Source organism: Bubalus kerabau, chromosome 1, assembly GCF_029407905.1.
Source record: "Bubalus kerabau isolate K-KA32 ecotype Philippines breed swamp buffalo chromosome 1, PCC_UOA_SB_1v2, whole genome shotgun sequence".
In the NCBI taxonomy this organism is placed as follows: Eukaryota; Metazoa; Chordata; class Mammalia; order Artiodactyla; family Bovidae; genus Bubalus; species Bubalus kerabau.
In genome coordinates, this window is record NC_073624.1 from 147874376 (window position 1) to 147891343 (window position 16968).

At 41.7% G+C, this 16968-nt stretch overlaps 1 protein-coding gene across 11 annotated transcripts in view; it reads right to left on the bottom strand.

Moving 5' to 3' along the window:
• Window positions 1–1302: 1302 nt before the first annotated feature.
• The window catches only part of PBLD (phenazine biosynthesis like protein domain containing), a 37637-nt gene continuing 21971 nt past the window's right edge, over window positions 1303–16968 (bottom strand). For 8 of the 11 annotated variants that reach the window (XM_055591165.1, XM_055591125.1, XM_055591154.1 and 5 more), the window contains 8 exons: window positions 16542–16641; window positions 15783–15881; window positions 9849–9958; window positions 9739–9768; window positions 5964–6052; window positions 5522–5700; window positions 3803–3865; window positions 1303–2123 (listed from right to left, as the gene is read on the bottom strand). In XM_055591165.1, coding sequence (XP_055447140.1) covers window positions 2011–2123; window positions 3803–3865; window positions 5522–5700; window positions 5964–6052; window positions 9739–9768; window positions 9849–9958; window positions 15783–15881; window positions 16542–16641 — 783 coding nt within the window. In that variant the 3' untranslated portion in view covers window positions 1303–2010. Of the gene's footprint in view, window positions 2124–3545; window positions 3657–3802; window positions 3866–5521; window positions 5701–5963; window positions 6053–9738; window positions 9769–9848; window positions 9959–15782; window positions 15882–16541; window positions 16642–16968 lie in introns of all 11 variants that reach the window. The other 3 variants (XM_055591177.1, XM_055591193.1, XM_055591169.1) reach the window with 2 other exon arrangements.

Here is a 16968-nt window from a genome sequence, read left to right on the forward strand (position 1 = left end):
AACTACATTAAGCAGCAAGTATATTGGTGTGGTCAGGGAGATTTTGAGATAATGCACATTTAGAAGTTATTGGGACTTTTCTGGCAGCCCAGTGGTTAGGATTCTGCACTTTTCACTGCCAAAGGCCTGGGTTAAATCCCTGGCTGGGCAGCTAAGATCCCAGTAAGCCACTAGGTGCAGCCAAAAAAAAAAAAAAAACCCAATAGAGAATAAAAGTTATTGAGCTACATAGGCAATTGTCACTTGAGAGGGAAGAAGACAATGGCTGAATACTAGGATATTGCAGAATACATGGGAGCAACAGCATGGGGAATTCCCACCCCAAAAAGAACTTGGAAAGAGGCAGGATATTACCTTACTTTCTGTGTTTAATTTTATTACCACTCTATCACTCATTACCATGAATACTAGAGGTTCTCAAATGTAAATGTACACCCGGATTGCCTGGAGGGCTTGTTAAAAACTAGATTTCTGGTCTCCATCTCCAGAGCTTCTGATTCAGTGGGTCTGACATAGGGCCTGAGAATTTGCTTTTCTAACAAGCTCCCAAGTAATGCAAATACTACTTGTCCGGGAAACCACACCTGAAGAACCATAGTTCTCCCTTTCTCATACACTGGGGATAACTCACAATTGCTGTGATTCCTGTCTTTTCTATAGAAAAAAAAAAAAATTAAGATTAGTTTTCAAAAAAGAAAAAGAATAGCTTTCAATATTATTTATCTGTCCATGTGTTTCTCTGTCCTTGTGTCTTATCTCTTCAACTGGATTATTGTTTAATAACTACTTTCCTTTTTATCTCCGCTCCTATAGAATGTAACTACTTTCAAGATATACAAACTCTAGACAAAACCTAGAGGCCATGTACTTTCAGTCATCTCTGAAGCTTTGCTCATGCCCATCTTTCGAAACCCTGTTTTTAACACTCCCCTGACTACGCCGTAGCACTCAGGGTCTGCATATGGCAGACCCTAATCACAGACCAGTACAAGTGCTCATTATCTTTTCATGAAAGGATGAGCCTGGTCTCCCCAGTTAGAGTCCCTTGAGAGTTCTACAAGCTCCCCCTCTAATCTCCTTTGCATCCTGCCCCCCAGCTCTCTACCCTTCCAGTTTCTAGTCCAGTGTCTTACACACAGGAGACAGCAAATTGCTTTTTACCAACCACATCAGATTGCTAAGCAGCAGATCTGACCCACAGGGTGAGAATTCAGATACCAGCTGGGCACCTAACTTGCAGAATACATGGGAGTGACAGTGAGGGGGATTCCCACCCTGAAAAGAACTTGGAAAGAGGCAGGATATCGCATTACTTTCCATGTTTAATTTTATTATCACTCTATCACTCATTATCACTCATTTAAAAAATTTCTGGGCGTTTTAGTTATTTAGCTACACGTCCTGATTTTTAGGTATTAAACGTAAGCATGTTCCAATAAAGGAAATAATTTTTTAGGTACATTAAAATTACTCCACCCTTACCATTCACACATAAACTGTTTTTACTTTTCTATCTTCATGATCCATTCTTGTCCATATAAATTCCTATTCTCCACAGACATAGCATAACATTGCTGACATTTAATAGTCTACTATAATTTTCTTTCTTAGTATTATACTATGAACTATTTTTCTATATTTCCGCATAGCTATTGGGTCTTTTCAATGGCTGCAAAACAGTCTATCAGGTACTCACATCTGAGTTTAAATGATTTAATCTTACTCTTCATAAATGTGTTCCTCATTCTGTGATTGGTGGTCATAATTAAAGGTGACAACATTATTCTTTGATATGGGTTACTTCGAATATGTTCACAGGTAGAACCAAAACTCCTTTAGTTAATTCATCAGGAAGCATTATTAAATCCCTTAATATGTCTTCATTGTTCTATTTCTCAGGTGAGGATTAAGTGGACTACAATGCAATCTTATTCAAAGCAGTCTCTTACATTTCTTTTTATGCAGAAAATACTCAGTAATTCAAGATTGCATCACTGCAGTGCAAGCAGTCTAGGCTGTCAGCGTGCCCTCTAAAACAAGAGCCGCGCCTCCCTTGATGTCAACTCGTCCATCAGAACGCAGGGAAATTGTCAGTTCTCCTCCCCGGTTGGAACACTGGAAGGCTAAAGAAAACATAAAACAAGTCACAAATCAAGATCATTTTCACCCCTTTAATTAATAAGACATAGTGAAAGACTGATTATTACAAGCTCTAGAATCCTCCCAGGTCAGTTTAAAGAATACATTCTTTCAAACAAATGAAAACAAAATAAATGAACAAACCAAACACAAACACATAGACACAGAGAACAGAGAGTGGTTACCAGAAGGGGAGGGGCAGGGTGATATGTGCGGGATCAAAACACTTAAAGGAGATCAACTGCATGGTGAAGGATGCTGCTGCTGCTGCTAAGTTGCTTCAGTCGTGTCCGACTCTGTGCGACCCCATAGACAGCAGCCCACCAGGCTCCACCGCCCCTGGGATTCTCCAGGCAAGAACAATGGAGTGGGTTGCCATTTCCTTCTCCAATGCATGAAAGTGAAAAGTGAAAGGGAAGTCACTCAGTCGTGTCCGACTCTTCGCGACCCCATGGACTGAAGCCTACCAGGCTCCTCCATCCATGATTTTCCAGACAAGAGTACTGGAGTGGGGTGCCATTGCCTTCTCCGTGGTGAAGGATAGAAAATAAATTTTTGATAGTGAGCACACTGTAGAATGTATAGAAGCAGAAATACAATGTACATGAGAAACTTATTTGAGGTAATAAATCAACACTGTCAATAAAAACCTATTAACTAATTTTTTAAAGAATGCAGTCCTTCATCTGTTCATAATATTGCCTAGCCCACCCTGTTCTCCGCAATTTGATACACAAATCACACAGCTCTACATCTTCCCTTCCTGAGCCACTTCCTTTATTACTCGGAGTAATGCCCCAGACTCACCCTAACCGTAGCTTCCCCTCTGGCTCCATCTAGGTCTAGGAGTAAGCAAGCACAAGTGAAAAGATAGAGCCCAGGACTAAAAGTCTAAAAAGATAAAGAGGGGGTCCTCTTGGGCCCTTCAGAGAAGGCCCCATCTTTCTCGAGGTCTGAAAAGGACAAAAGGAGTTCCCTATTCATTGTGGATTGCAAGCAACCACACCTGTCAAGCAAACGTGAGGTACAGCTTCAGGCTTCTTGAGTTTAGGGAAGTAATTAGGCTCACAATGGAAAGAGAACAGCCACCCTGCTATTCCCAAATCAGGGTCACAGACGATTAACCATCCCACTAAGAACTTCTGTCCACTAAGGTCAAAATTCTACTTTGATTGTGTAGCCTGTTCTGCATGTGGTACTAGCTGTGTAACCTCCACTGGCTACCATCTATTTTCTCTGTCCTGAGCAATATATTAATCACTAGGAGACTTGGTTTCAAAGCAATTTGTTTTATTTAATCCCATAATGGGACCCTGGTAATCATCCAATCTCAACTCATCACATTATAAAGAACCTTCCTGCGCCAAAATTACACAGCTAGTTAACTTTATTCAGCAAATACTTACTTGGCACTTAACTGTATTAGAAGTGTGTCTGTGCTTTGGGAGAAACAGAGGTGGAAGATGTTTGGGGTGGAGGATGTTGAGCAGAAGATTCAGGGTGAAGGAATTCAAAACCTGTAGTTTTCATGTGGGTAATAGTTAACTTTTTTTTTTTGATAGTTAACATTTTATTACATCTTCAAGTGGATAGTATATATGAGAAGGAATACTAGCTTAAAGTTTAGCAATTCTTTTTTAAATTTGAAAAAGAACTGTCCTACCGTGCAAGTCTTTCTTCCCCAGTTGCTCAGACCAGTAGCTACTGAGAACAGTATGTGCAGACCCTTAAAAGAAGTGAAAAGTTATGTTACAATCCCAAAGAAAACAGGAGCGACTCTGCTAAATTCATAAAGGATCAACTATCCAGTTTGACTGAACCTTAGACAACTTAGTCATTATGTTGTCCATGACTTCTGCAAAGTGTGGAATTATGAATGGAAATAGAAAGGAAGACATAGAATTTATGGATAAGCTCCTTCAAAAGACATATCTGCTGCATCTTACACTTTCTGAAGGCTGAATTAAACTGCAGGCATTAATTCTTGTCTATCAATTCCTTGTCAGTCCATAGTAGAATTAAGGCTTTTGTGTAAATCTGTCTACATCTATCAAGGAAAAACATATCCTTCCTCCTAAGACGCACATGCAAGGAAGGGTAGGAACTCTGACAAAAGACCAAAATTTCCATGAAGCCAACGTTCCCAGTTTTTTGGTGCCAAAAGAGCTTTGTTTTAGTGAGATATTTTTTCACATGATTGTGCCCTAGGTGTAGATCAGAGAATAAATACTAAAATGAAGAAACAAACTGCTAAGTGATAAATGACAAGAAAGTATTTGGGAGAGGAAAGGATGGTTTGAAATAGGTTTCTCCTTCAGAAAAACATACTAAATACCATGGGACAGGGTGCCCAGGCATCCCAGTATGCCCAAGGCTGCCCTGGTTTCATCACTGAAAATCCCTACCCTGAGAAGTCCTTCAGTCTCAAGCAAACCAAGACTGTTGGCCATCACTGTCCAAAGAGCTTTCCCACTCTAGAAAAGCATAATTCCAGGGGAAAAACCCCTCCCTCTGTGATAATTAAAATCTTTGGGAAGCAGCCATGCATGTGTAAATCCACTCATAATTTCTTATCCATCAGCTTCCTCCAAAAAGCATTCCCCACCTTTCGCTGCTCAGCCCACTTTTATCAAGGAGGATGAAAGTAGGAAGCATCACATTCTTGCCAACTTTTTATTTCAACTCTCTGCTTCTGGCTTGTGGAAGATCCTGAATTCCTATGTTCCTGAACCCATTCCACTCACTTAGTGAGCAGGTGTGGCAAAGAGGAGGAAGAAAAACACTATTCCTGTCCCTGTTTCCCACCTGCAGTCCAGGACTTGGTTCTTCAAAGACCAAATCTTGGTCAATGATCACATAGGCTGGCCACTGAAAAGGACAAAGGACTTTGGGAATATAGTGGACGTTGGCCACTGGATTTTGCAACAGGTAGCTCTAAAAGTGTTGGCTCAAGGAGCCAATTTTATCGTTAGTTGTTAAAATACCTAACAGCTATTGGCCACTTACCATGTGCCAGGCACTGTGCTCATTATGTTTTGTGTTTAACATGCATTGTGTTTACATAACCTATGAGGTATTATCCATATTTCATAGAGAGGGAACAAAAGCTGTGAAAAGTTAAGTCATTTACCCAAGGTCAACAGCTAGGAAGCTAGGACGCAAACCCAGCCTGTCTGATGCTAAAATTTAACCTTGCTATATACTGCCTCATTAACACTGTGTTTTTCACAAGAGACTTCAGTGAAGGGATGGGGAGGGGAGATAGGGAAACAAAGGCAGCTCAAAACCCAAACAACCCGAAAGCTCACTGTGGAGGGCACTGAACAGCGGTCCTCCTCCTCCTCCACTGTTTACTTTCCTCAGGATTCAAGGCAAATAGTACCTGTTACGGGGTCTTCAGCCACACCGTACCACGGAGCGAAATATCTGGAGTAAAAGTCAAATGCTTGAGTCTGCCCGCCAGGCTCTCCCTTGAGGGTGAGAATGAGTCCTTTCACCTTCCCTGTGGTTTCCACTTGCAGCAAATTCTCTGTATTCACTGTCAGGCTCTCCAGAAATGACCTTGTTCATAAACAGGATGGATTAGGACAAACCCATTCCACAGACTACCCATTCCCCAGACTCCATAAAGCAGGCCAGGCTGCAGCTTGTCTAGTGGCTCAGCAGTAAGCGAGGAAGAGCAACTACAACCTTCCTGCCCAGGAACAGAACACTCTGGCAGTGTAGATCATGGTTCGACTGAACATGGCACAGCCATATCAAGCCAGAGCTATGAATCTGGTGCCCTCCCCCTCAGTACAGATGAAGTCAAAAATCTCATTTACCTGTTGTAAGTATCACTGAGCCGGACCAGGAGCTTTTTGGTATCTGGGGAATAGCGAACATCCTGAACCAGCGTGTCCCCTATGGCAGTCTATGGAGACAGACCAAAACTTCCTCAGAAGTGTGTCTTGGGTCAAGTCCTTGGAGAACAATCTCTCACAAACATCTGCTTTGTACCAGGCACACACAACATCTCCAGTCCTAAGAGTTTCAGGTCAGTTTTAGGATTCAAGGTATTTCTCAAAGAAGGACAGTTTCCTGGTATTCAGGAGCCCTTGGACCTTAATAGGGGTTAAGTTTAGCCTCTGAGAGCCAAAGATAGCCTTGTTCATACATGTTACTATGAGACTCAACACACAACTCCTTCAACTGGGTATTTTCCCTGCAGATAAAAAGATTCAGGGAGGCCCAGAATCTCTCTCTCACATACACACACTTTGACCCAGGACTGAGGAGCCCTGGAGTCAAAGCTCTGAATCACTACTGTCTACTATCTGTAGAGGTGGGGGCTTTATGCCTGCTTCTTAGAGGAATGGGATTCCCTGGTGGCTCAGACGGTAAAAGTGTCTGCCTGGAACACAGGAGACCAGGGTTCGATCCTGGGGTCGGGAAGATCCCCTAGAGAAGGAAATGGCAAGCCACTCCAGTACTCTTGCCTAGAAAATTCCATGGATGGAGGAGCCTGGTGGGCTACAGTCCATGGGGTCACAAAGAGTCGGACACGACTGAGTGACTTCTCTTGGAGGATTAAATGAAATAACATATGCAGAGTTCCTGTAGCTACAGTGGTAATTAGATGATTCTACACAAGAAGGACTCAGGGCCAGCAGTATGATTGGAAGTGGGGACTAGGGCACTGGTCTCAATGCTGCTCTGCTTGGCAAGCTTGCTGTTTTCACTTAGACTGTACACTGCAGATCAAGAACATAGCAACATTATCCAAAGACACCCTGGTTCACCCTTTACCAAAGATTGCATATAACCATGCTCATATCTGAGACATAGTATGTTTGTCTGTTCATTGGTTTGCGGTGCTGAGGGAGGTTGTGAGGGGACAAAAACACCTCCAAGTCATCCTTTGGCACCGCAACTAGCTGCGGCCTGAACAGACTAGAGTTACGTGGTAGTTGTCTGATTGTCACTAGGTGGTTTCAAGTTCTCTAATCTTCTTTCGGAGAAGGCAATGGCACCCCACTCCAGTGTTCTTGCCTGGAGAATCCCAGGGACGGCGGAGCCTGGTGGGCTGCCATCTATGGGGTCGCACAGAGTTGGACACGATTGAAGCGACTTAGCAGCAGCAGCAGCAGCAATCTTCTTTAGGGGCTTAGAAGCTCTAGGTTCCATGGCCAAGACTACTACACAGAAGGTCTGCCTCTGTGACCACTGCTGACCAATGTCCCCCCTCTAGATATGGGCTTAGAAGCTCTAGGTTCCATGGCCAAGACTACTACACAGAAGGTCTGCTTCTGTGACCACTGCTGACCAATGTCCCCCCTCTAGATATGGGGACTCCTACAGCCCAATCCCATCTGCTCTCTGGGCCTCCCAATCTCTTTGAAGGGTAATCCAACCCTTCTCTGCATGGATTCTTATGTCAATTTGAAAGTTTAATTCTCAACTGAGAATATTATTGCCAGTTTCTAGGAACACAAAATGACAATGCATGCATGCTCAGTTGTATCCAGCTCTGCAACCCCAAAGAATGCAGCCCATCAGGCTCCTCTGTCCACGGGATTTCCCAGTCAAGAATATTGGAGTGGGTTGCCATTTCCTACTCCAGGGGGATCTTCCCAGCCCAGGAATCGAACCCTTATCTCCTGTGTCTCCTGCATTGGCAGGCAGATTCTTTACCACTGAACCGCCTGGGAAGCCCAAAATGACAATACTCATGATAAATACTTTTCATCATTCCCATTTTACAAATGCTGACCCTGAGGCTTAGAGAGAGCAGGTTAAGTTCTTTCTATCATGAACAAGGTCTACCACTGTAAAGATTTTCTGTTTTTTTTGCCAATATGCTTAAAGCAATTCATTTATGAATTTGGCTTGTCTCCCAAAACCCAAGCCACAAGTGAAGCTGAGTGTAAAAGTAGAATCCATGATGCTTGCTTATATTCTTTGAAAACTTAAAGCAAAACACTAAAGAGATAACAAATGCTATATTCAAAAATTCACTAAGAAAAACCCATTACTACCCGTAATGGGCCATTTCCCAGAATAATTTTTTCTCATGGCACCATTGGCCTGGTCCTGACCTGGGCCCTTCCTGCTCTAAAACCTAAGCACCTGGCTATCCAGGGCTGCTCTGGCCTTCTAGAATCTCCACAAGACAACTGTAGTGCCTACTGCCCTGGGTGACAGTGAGAATTAAATGAAATAATGCATTAAAATGCATGGTACTGCACAGAGGAGACTCTCAAAAATATTCTTTATCATCATCATCATCCTTATCATAAAGCCCCATCCCCACACAGACCCTCTGAGGAGGCTACTATATATATCTTGTCTTCTCTATTGCAGTACCTTTGCTTTTCTGCTCTCTTGCATCAAAGCACAGCCCCGTCATCTCAGCTTTATTCTCTAATGAAGAGATCAGGACACAGACTGCTGCCAGGCTGTTTCCATTCTTTTCTTTCACTCTCAGCCTGCCACATGGCACTCTCCCCTCCCCCATCTTTCCATGGAGGCTAATCAGATAATGAAGAGTTAGGGAAAACCGGTCAACCTTTTCACCAAATAGATTCAATATTAAAATTCAAACCTCATACCATTTCACACCAGTCAGAATGGCTGCGATCCAAAAGCCTACAAGTAATAAATGCTGGAGAGGGTGTGGAGAAAAGGGAACCCTCTTACACTGTTGGTGGGAATGCAAACTAGTACAGCCACTATGGAGAACAGTGTGGAGATTCCTTAAAAAACTGGAAATAGAACTGCCTTATGATCCAGCAATCCCACTGCTGGGCATACACACTGAGGAAACCAGAAGGGAAAGAGACACATGTACCCCAATGTTCATCGCAGCACTGTTTATAATAGCCAGGACATGGAAGCAACCTAGATGTCCATCAGCAGATGAATGGATAAGAAAGCAGTGGTACATATACACAATGGAGTATTACTCAACCATTAAAAAGAATACATTTGAATCAGTTCTAATGAGGTGGATGAAACTGGAGCCTATTATACAGAGTGAAGTAAGCCAGAAAGAAAAACACCAATACAGTATACTAACGCATATATATGGAATTTAGAAAGATGGTAACAATAACCCTGTGTACGAGACAGCAAAAGAGACACTGATGTATAGAACAGTCTTATGGACTCTGTGGGAGAGGGAGAGGGTGGGAAGATTTGGGAGAATGGCATTGAAACATGTAAAATATCATGTATGAAACGAGTTGCCAGTCCAGGTTCGATGCACGATACTGGATGCTTGGGGCTGGTGCACTGGGACGACCCAGAGGGATGGTATGGGGAGGGAGGAGGGAGGAGGGTTCAGGATGGGGAACACATGCATACCTGTGGCGGATTCATTTTGATGTTTGGCAAAACTAATACAATTATGTAAAGTTTAAAAATAAAATAAAATTAAAAAAATAATAAAATAAAATAAAATTCAAACCTCAAAGGCACCATGCAGTATTCACCCAAGCTTAAACTAGAACACTTACATTGGTAGAAGGTCTATATTTGAGATCAAATACAACAAATCTTTGTTCAAACAATAACAGATGATCAAATCCCATGGCTCAAGTTTGACTCTTTTTCACGAACCTTTATCAAGTCCTCCACTTCATGCAATTTCTAGATCAGGAAAAAAGACAAAATCATTGTAAAACGGGCACATTGTATACAGTGTGTGGCAATAATTTTAAAAAGCTGACCTGGGGATGGGCTGGATAAAGAGGCAGGTCCAGGACGATACCATCCTCTTCTTTTCTGGCCTTCAGTTCCCCACTCATAGTGACAAAGGTTAGAGTGCTATTCACATTTTCTGGCCAAAAAAAGAATTTTATTTTGTCAAATGTTTGAAAGGAATCAAGAAATAGAAAAATAAACTTTGTTATATAGTTGCATGTCTCTTTTGATCACTTTTAAAGATTCTCTGGCAGTGTCGTTCATTCCAGTAAAGGGGTCCCAGGTTTGGGTTACTGGGGTCTTAGTGGAGAAAACTCTCACTGGATTCTAACTTGAGAACCAAGAACATAACTGATTGGTCTTGACATCATGCTGTGCTCTTGAAAAAATTATTTAATCTCCTTAAACCTCAATTTCCTCATCAATAAAATGGGGTAGTAATTAAACTTATACTAATTTCATTTTACCAATAAAATGGTAAATAATTAAACACAGCTTATAGGGTTGCTACAATGTTTTTTAATGTAGATTATTATATTTTACATATTTTATATACTCCTACAATAGAGTTTATAGAGTTATAAACTACTAGTTTAAGTTATGCCAAAGGGATGACAAATAGAACATACAGGTTATATACAACAGTCTGATATGAACAAATCAATTTTACCATAAACAAGCCAAACTATATATAAAATATTGATTTAAAGATTAGATCACAAACCCTGATACAATATCCCTTCATATTACTGATACAACTTGGGCCGTTTATCTCAGAGGGGATAGCATTTTTAGTGAAAACAAAGATTTATGACTTAACTCTTTTCCCTAGTATTTCTGTGAACATATCTCAAAGGTGAGGAAATGTCACATTGCTGATTAGCTTTCACAGAATAAAATTTACATTCTGAAATTCAAAATTTTAGTCTTCTCATTACAATTGGTGTAAGACATCATTATTTACAAAGCATTTTCTCATCTAACCTCAGGCCTACCCTGTGCAAGACTATCAGGACTTTCTTTGTTGCTACTACTCTGCGATTCAACTTCACACGGTGTTCAGTTCTGCTTTCTTGGACTTCCCTGGTGGTCCAGAGGTTAAGAATCTGCCTGCCAGTGCAGGTGACGTGGGTTCAACCCCTGGCCCAGGAAGAATCCCCATGTCACTGCAGGGCAACTGAGCCTGTGAGCGGCAACTACTGAAGCCCATGTGCTCTAGAGCCCGTGCTCCACAACAAGAAAAGCCTCCAAATGAGAAGCCCGTGCACTGCAACTAGAGAGGAGCTCCCACTTACCACAACTAGAGAAAGCCCACACAAAGCAACAAAGACCCAGCACAGTCAAAAATAAGCTAAGTCATTCAAAAAATTGTTTAATTCTAAAAATAATTAATTTGAAAAATTAAAAACTAAAAAAAAAAATTAAATTCTGCTTTCTGGTACAAGGGGCATAGTGGGTTGGGGAACAGAAAAAAGTCTGCTTTCTTTACTCCACTAACAATGCTAATCCTAAGAATACTGCCGCTAGTCCTTCCAGCATGCCAATGAGACTGCTTCCAGGGCAAACGTGGCCTATAAGACCTTCACTTATTACCCCCATCTCAGTAACTCCCAATTACAGGAAACTAGTCAAACTAATTACATGGAACACAGCCTTGTCTAACTCAACGAAACTATGAGCCAAACCATGTAGGACCACCCAAGACAGATGGGTCACGGTGGAGAGTTCTGACAAAACATGGTCCTAGAGACAGCAAAGGCAAACCACTTCAGTATTCTTGCCTTGAGAACCCCATGAACAGTATGAAAAGACAAAAAGATAGGACACTGAAAGATGAACTCCCCAGGTTGGTAGGTGCCCAATATGCTACTGGAGAAGAGTGGAGAAATAACTCCAGAAAGAATGAAGAGACAGAGCCAAAGGGAAAACAATGACCAGTTGTGGATGTGACTGGTGATGGAAGTAAAGTCCGATGCTGTAAAGGACAAATATTGCATAGGAACCTGGAATGTTAGGTCCATGAATCAAGGTAAATTGGAAGTGGTCAAATAGGAGACAGCAAGCGTGAACATCAACATTTTAGGAAGCAGTGAACTAAAATGGACTAAATGAGGGAATTTAATTCAGATGACCATTATATCTACTACTGTGGACAAGAATCCCTTAGAAGAAAAGGAGTAGCCCTCATAGTCAACAGAAGAGTCTGAAACGCAGTACTTGGGTGCAGTCTCAAAAACGACAGAATGATCTCTGTTCGTTTCCAAGGCAAATCATTCAATATCACAGTAATCCAAGTCTATGCTCCAACCAGTAATGCTGAAGAAGCTGAAGCTGAACAGTTCTATGAAGACCTACAAGACCTCGAGAACTAACACCCAAAAAAGATGTCCTTTTCATTATAGGGAAATGGAATGCAAAAGTAGGAAGTCAAGAGATACCTGGAGTAACAGGCAAATTTGGCTTTGAGGTACAAAATGAAGCAGGGCAAAGGCTAACAGAGCTTTGCCGAGAAAACACTAGTCATAGCAAATACCTCTTCCAACAACACAAGAGAAGACTCTACACATGGACATCATCAGATGGTCGATACTGAAATCAGATTGATTATATTCTTTGCAGCCAAAGATGGAGAACCTCTATACAGTCAGCAAAAACAAGACCGGGAGCTGACTGTGGATCAGATCATGAACTCCTTATTATAAAATTCAGACTTAAACTGAAGGAAGTAAGGAAAACCAGTAGACCATTCAGGTATGACCTAAATCAAATTCTTTATGATTATACAGTGGAAGTGATAAACAGATTCAAGGGATTAGATCTGATAGACAGAGTGCCTGATGAACTATGGATGGAGGTTTGTGACATTGTACAGAAGGCAGTGATCAAGACCATCCCCAAGAAAAAGAAATGCAAAAAGGCAAAATGGTTGTCTGAGGAGGCCTTACAAATAGCTGAGAAAAGAAGAGAAGCAAAAGGCAAAGGAGAAAAGGAAAGATATACCCATTTGAATGCAGAGTTTCAAGGAATATCACAGAGAGATAAGAAAGCTTTCTTCAGTGATCAAGGAAAAGAAACAGAGGAAAACAATAGAATGGGAAAGACTAGAGATCTCTTCAAGAAAATTAGAGATACTAAGGGAACATTTCAAGCAAAGATGGGCACAATAAAGGACAGAAATGGTATGGACCTAACAGAAGCAGAAGATATTAAGAAGAGGTGGCAAGAATACACAGAAGAATTATACAAAAAAGATAATCTTTATGACCCAGATAACCACGATGGTGTGATCACTTACCTAGAGCCAGACATCCTGGAATGTGAAGTCAAGTGGGGCTTAGGAAGCATCGCTACGAACAAAGCTAGTGGAGGTGATGGAATTCCAGTTGAGCTATTTCAAATCCTAAAAGATGATGCTGTGGAAGTGCTGCACTCAATATGCCAGCAAATTTGGAAAACTCAGCAGTGGCCACAAGGACTGGAAAAGGTCAGTTTTCATTCCGATCCCAAAGAAAGGCAATGCCAAACAATGTTCAAATGACCACACAACTGCACACATTTTACACGCTAGCAAAGTAATGCTCAAAATTCTTCAAGCCAAGCTTCAGCAATACATGAACTATGAACTTCCAGATGTTCAAGCTGAATTTAGAAAAGGCAGAGGAACCAGAGATCAAATTGCCAACATCCGCTGGATCATCAAAAAAGCAAGAGAGTTCCAGAAAAACATCTGCTTCTGCTTTATTGACTATGCCAAAGCTTTTGACTGTGTGGATCACAACAAAATGTGGAAAATTCTTAAAGAAATGGGAATACCAGACCACCTGATGTGCCTCCTGAGAAATCTGTATGCAGGTCAAGAAGCATCAGTTAGAACCAGACATGGAACAACAGACAGGTTCCAAATTGGGAAGTCAAGGCTGTATATTGTTACCCTGCTTATTTAACTTATATGCAGAGTATATCAGGCGAAATGCCAGGCTGGATGAAGCACAAGCTGGAATCAAGATTGCCAGGAGAAATATCAATAACCTTAGATACACATATGACACCACTCTTATGGCAGAAAGTGAAGAACTAAAGGGCCTCTTGATGAAAGTGAAAGAGGAGAGTGAAAAATTCGGCTTAAAACTCAACATTCAGAAAACAAAGATCAAGGCATCCGGTCCCATCACTTCATTTCAAATAGATGGGGAAACAGTAGAAACAGTGACAGACTTTATTTTTTTGGGGGCTCCCAAATCACTGCAGATGGTGACTGCAGCCATGAAATTAAAAGATACTTGCTCCTTGGAAGAAAAGCTATGACCAACCTAGACAGCCTATTAAAAAGCAGAGACATTACTTTGGCAACAAAGTCCGTCTAGTCAAGGCTATGGTTTTTCCAGTAGTCATGTATGGCTGTGAGAGTGGACTATAAAGAAAGCTGAGCACTGAAGAATTGATGCTTTTGAATTGTGGTGTTGGGAAAGACTCTTGAGAGTCCCTTGGGCAGCAAGGAGATCCAACCAGTCCATCCTAAAAGAAATCAGTCCTGATTATTCATTGGCAGGACTGATGCTGAAGCCAAAGCTCCATTACTTTGGCCACCTGATACAAAGAACTGACTCATTGGAAAAGACCCTGATGCTGGGAAAGATTGAAGGCAAGTGGAGATGGGGATGACAGAGGATGAGATGGTTGGATGGCATCACCAACTCAATGGACTTGAGTTAGAGTACGCTCCGGGAGTTGGTGATGGACAGGGAAGCCTGGTGTGCTGCAGTCCATGGGGCCACAAATAGTTGGACATGACTGAGCGACTGAACTGAACTGAAGTAACTCCCAAAAGAACTTCTTTTTCAAATCCCCCACTCCCCCAGTTACCCCTCTGTCATATCATCTTGGTTACTTCCTTGTTTGACTTTTTGTTGTCTACACTTGTTCATGGCTACTTCTGTCTCTACTTTGAGGACATTTCCAGGCATCTCTCCTCTGCCCTGTTCCCACAAAGCCCTGATCTTTATTATACCAAGTGTAGCTGAGATGGGAACTGGTAGGATTAAAGTACTGCATCCTTTCTTCACAGGGTAAATGCCTATATAGTTTACCTCATGAATATTTAAAATTCAGGATAAAGAAGCTTTTATTGTGAAATGAATTTCAGTGTGGGTGGGGACACATTTGGGGAAAAGTATGTCTTTTAGTTCCCCAGTATTAAGTGAAAGTCACTCAGTCATGTCTGACTCTTTGCAACCCCATGGACTATACCGTCCATGGAATTCTCCAGGCCAGAATACTGGAGTGGGTAGCCTTTCCCTTCTCCAGGTGATCTTCCCAACCCAGGGATCGAACCCAGGTCTCTGGCATTGTGGGCAGATTCTTTACCAGCTGAGCTACTGCCTTGCAAGCTGTCCTCCTGTGTTGGTCACAGAGACCAGAGAGCTCCTATTTAAAAGAAAATGGTAGGACTTCCCTGGTGATACAGTGGATAAAAATCCGCCTGCCAATGCAGGGGACATGCGTCCAACCCTTGGTCTGGGAGGGAGGATGCCATAGAGGAATTAAGACTGCATCCCACAACTGCTGAAGCCCCTGCGCCTGGAGCCTGTGCTCCGAAACAAGAGAAGCTGCCACCAGGAGAAGCCCACGCACCACAACCAGAGAGTAGCCTCACGGGCCGCAACTAGAGAAGGCCCGTGCACAGCAACAGAGACCCAGCGCAACCAAAAGTAAATAAATAAAATAAACTATAAACGAAAGAAAGTGGCATTACCGAGAACAGCACCATGGCTATTCAACATGCCTGAAAAATCAAAGTGTTCTTGAAGGTTGCTGTTTTTGTTTCTACATAATAAATCATGTGAAACAAACTTTGCAGTCTTTATACCAGTCACTTTGGTTCACAGGAAAAAAATGTATGAGCTTTTTTTAAAATATTTCTATTTACTAATTGGTAAGTTCATAAAAGAAAATCATATTACTTATTTTGTAAAACAGCACAGCTGCAGAAGCCAGGGTAGCGTGGCCACAGAGAGGAACCTCATTCTGTGGTGTAAACCACCTTAATCCAAAGCAGGAACCTTCAGAGGAGAAAAACCAAAGAGAGATGAGATCATTTCCATACAAGGGGGTTGAAAGTTTTCATTTTCTTATTCTTTTCTAAACATTGCAGTAGGGTAATTAATCACTGAAACGTGTTGTGAAAAGGAGGAGCAAAGTCTAGGCAAGACCTCTGTTGCTGCTGCTGCTGCTAAGCCACTTCAGTAGTGTCCGACTCTGTGCGACCCCAGAGATGGCAATGCACCAGGCTCCCCTGTCCCTGGGATTCTCCAGGCAAGAACACTGGAGTTGCCATTTCCTTCTCCAATGCATGAAAGTGAAAAGTGAAAGTGAAGTCGCTCAGTCACGTCTGACTCTCAGCGACCCCATGGACTGCAGCCTACCAGGCTCCTCCATCCATGGGATTTTCCAGGCAAGAGTAGTGGAGTGGAGTGCCATTGCCTTCTCCGAAGCAAGACTTCTAGGCCTCTGCAATGCTAGATTTGAATCTGAAACATTCAAATTCATCAGCATCTGCTCCCTTAGATGAACTGAAAATCAAATTAGAAGCTCCCCCACCTTCCTTATCTGCATGCAAAGAATAAATGGACATTTTTCTTAAATATTATTCCCCCACTGGAAAAACAGTTTCTGGTACCATTCAGGAATTGTTTTAAAAGAAAAGAAAAAAGTGTATTTACTTTGTGTAAAGTTGTCATTTGGGTGTAGCTTTCGGATAAAAGCCGTTTCGGAGAGGTTCATCTCCTTTGCAATTTTTTGATGCAAGTCTTCATCCAGTTTCTAAATTAGAAGCAAAAGGTTAGTGAGATTCTAGAAACACAAATCAGACTTCCTTGAACAGCAACTACCACTAGTAAGAAAAAAAAAGTTTATTAATATTAAAAGTTATATACTTTAAAATTTTTTTAATGTAAAAAAGAATTTTAAAAAGTCATATACTTTTAAAGTAAATAATCACCAAGAAATTTAAGGCACTTTTATAAAGATTGTTTTTCAGAAATCCATGCATGTAGCACCACGTGAAGAGCTGTGGAAGCTAGAGCAGATTCTGAAAAACCTACCAGCCTGGGCTATCCTTTGTCAGATTACTATCTAGTCTATCAGAGA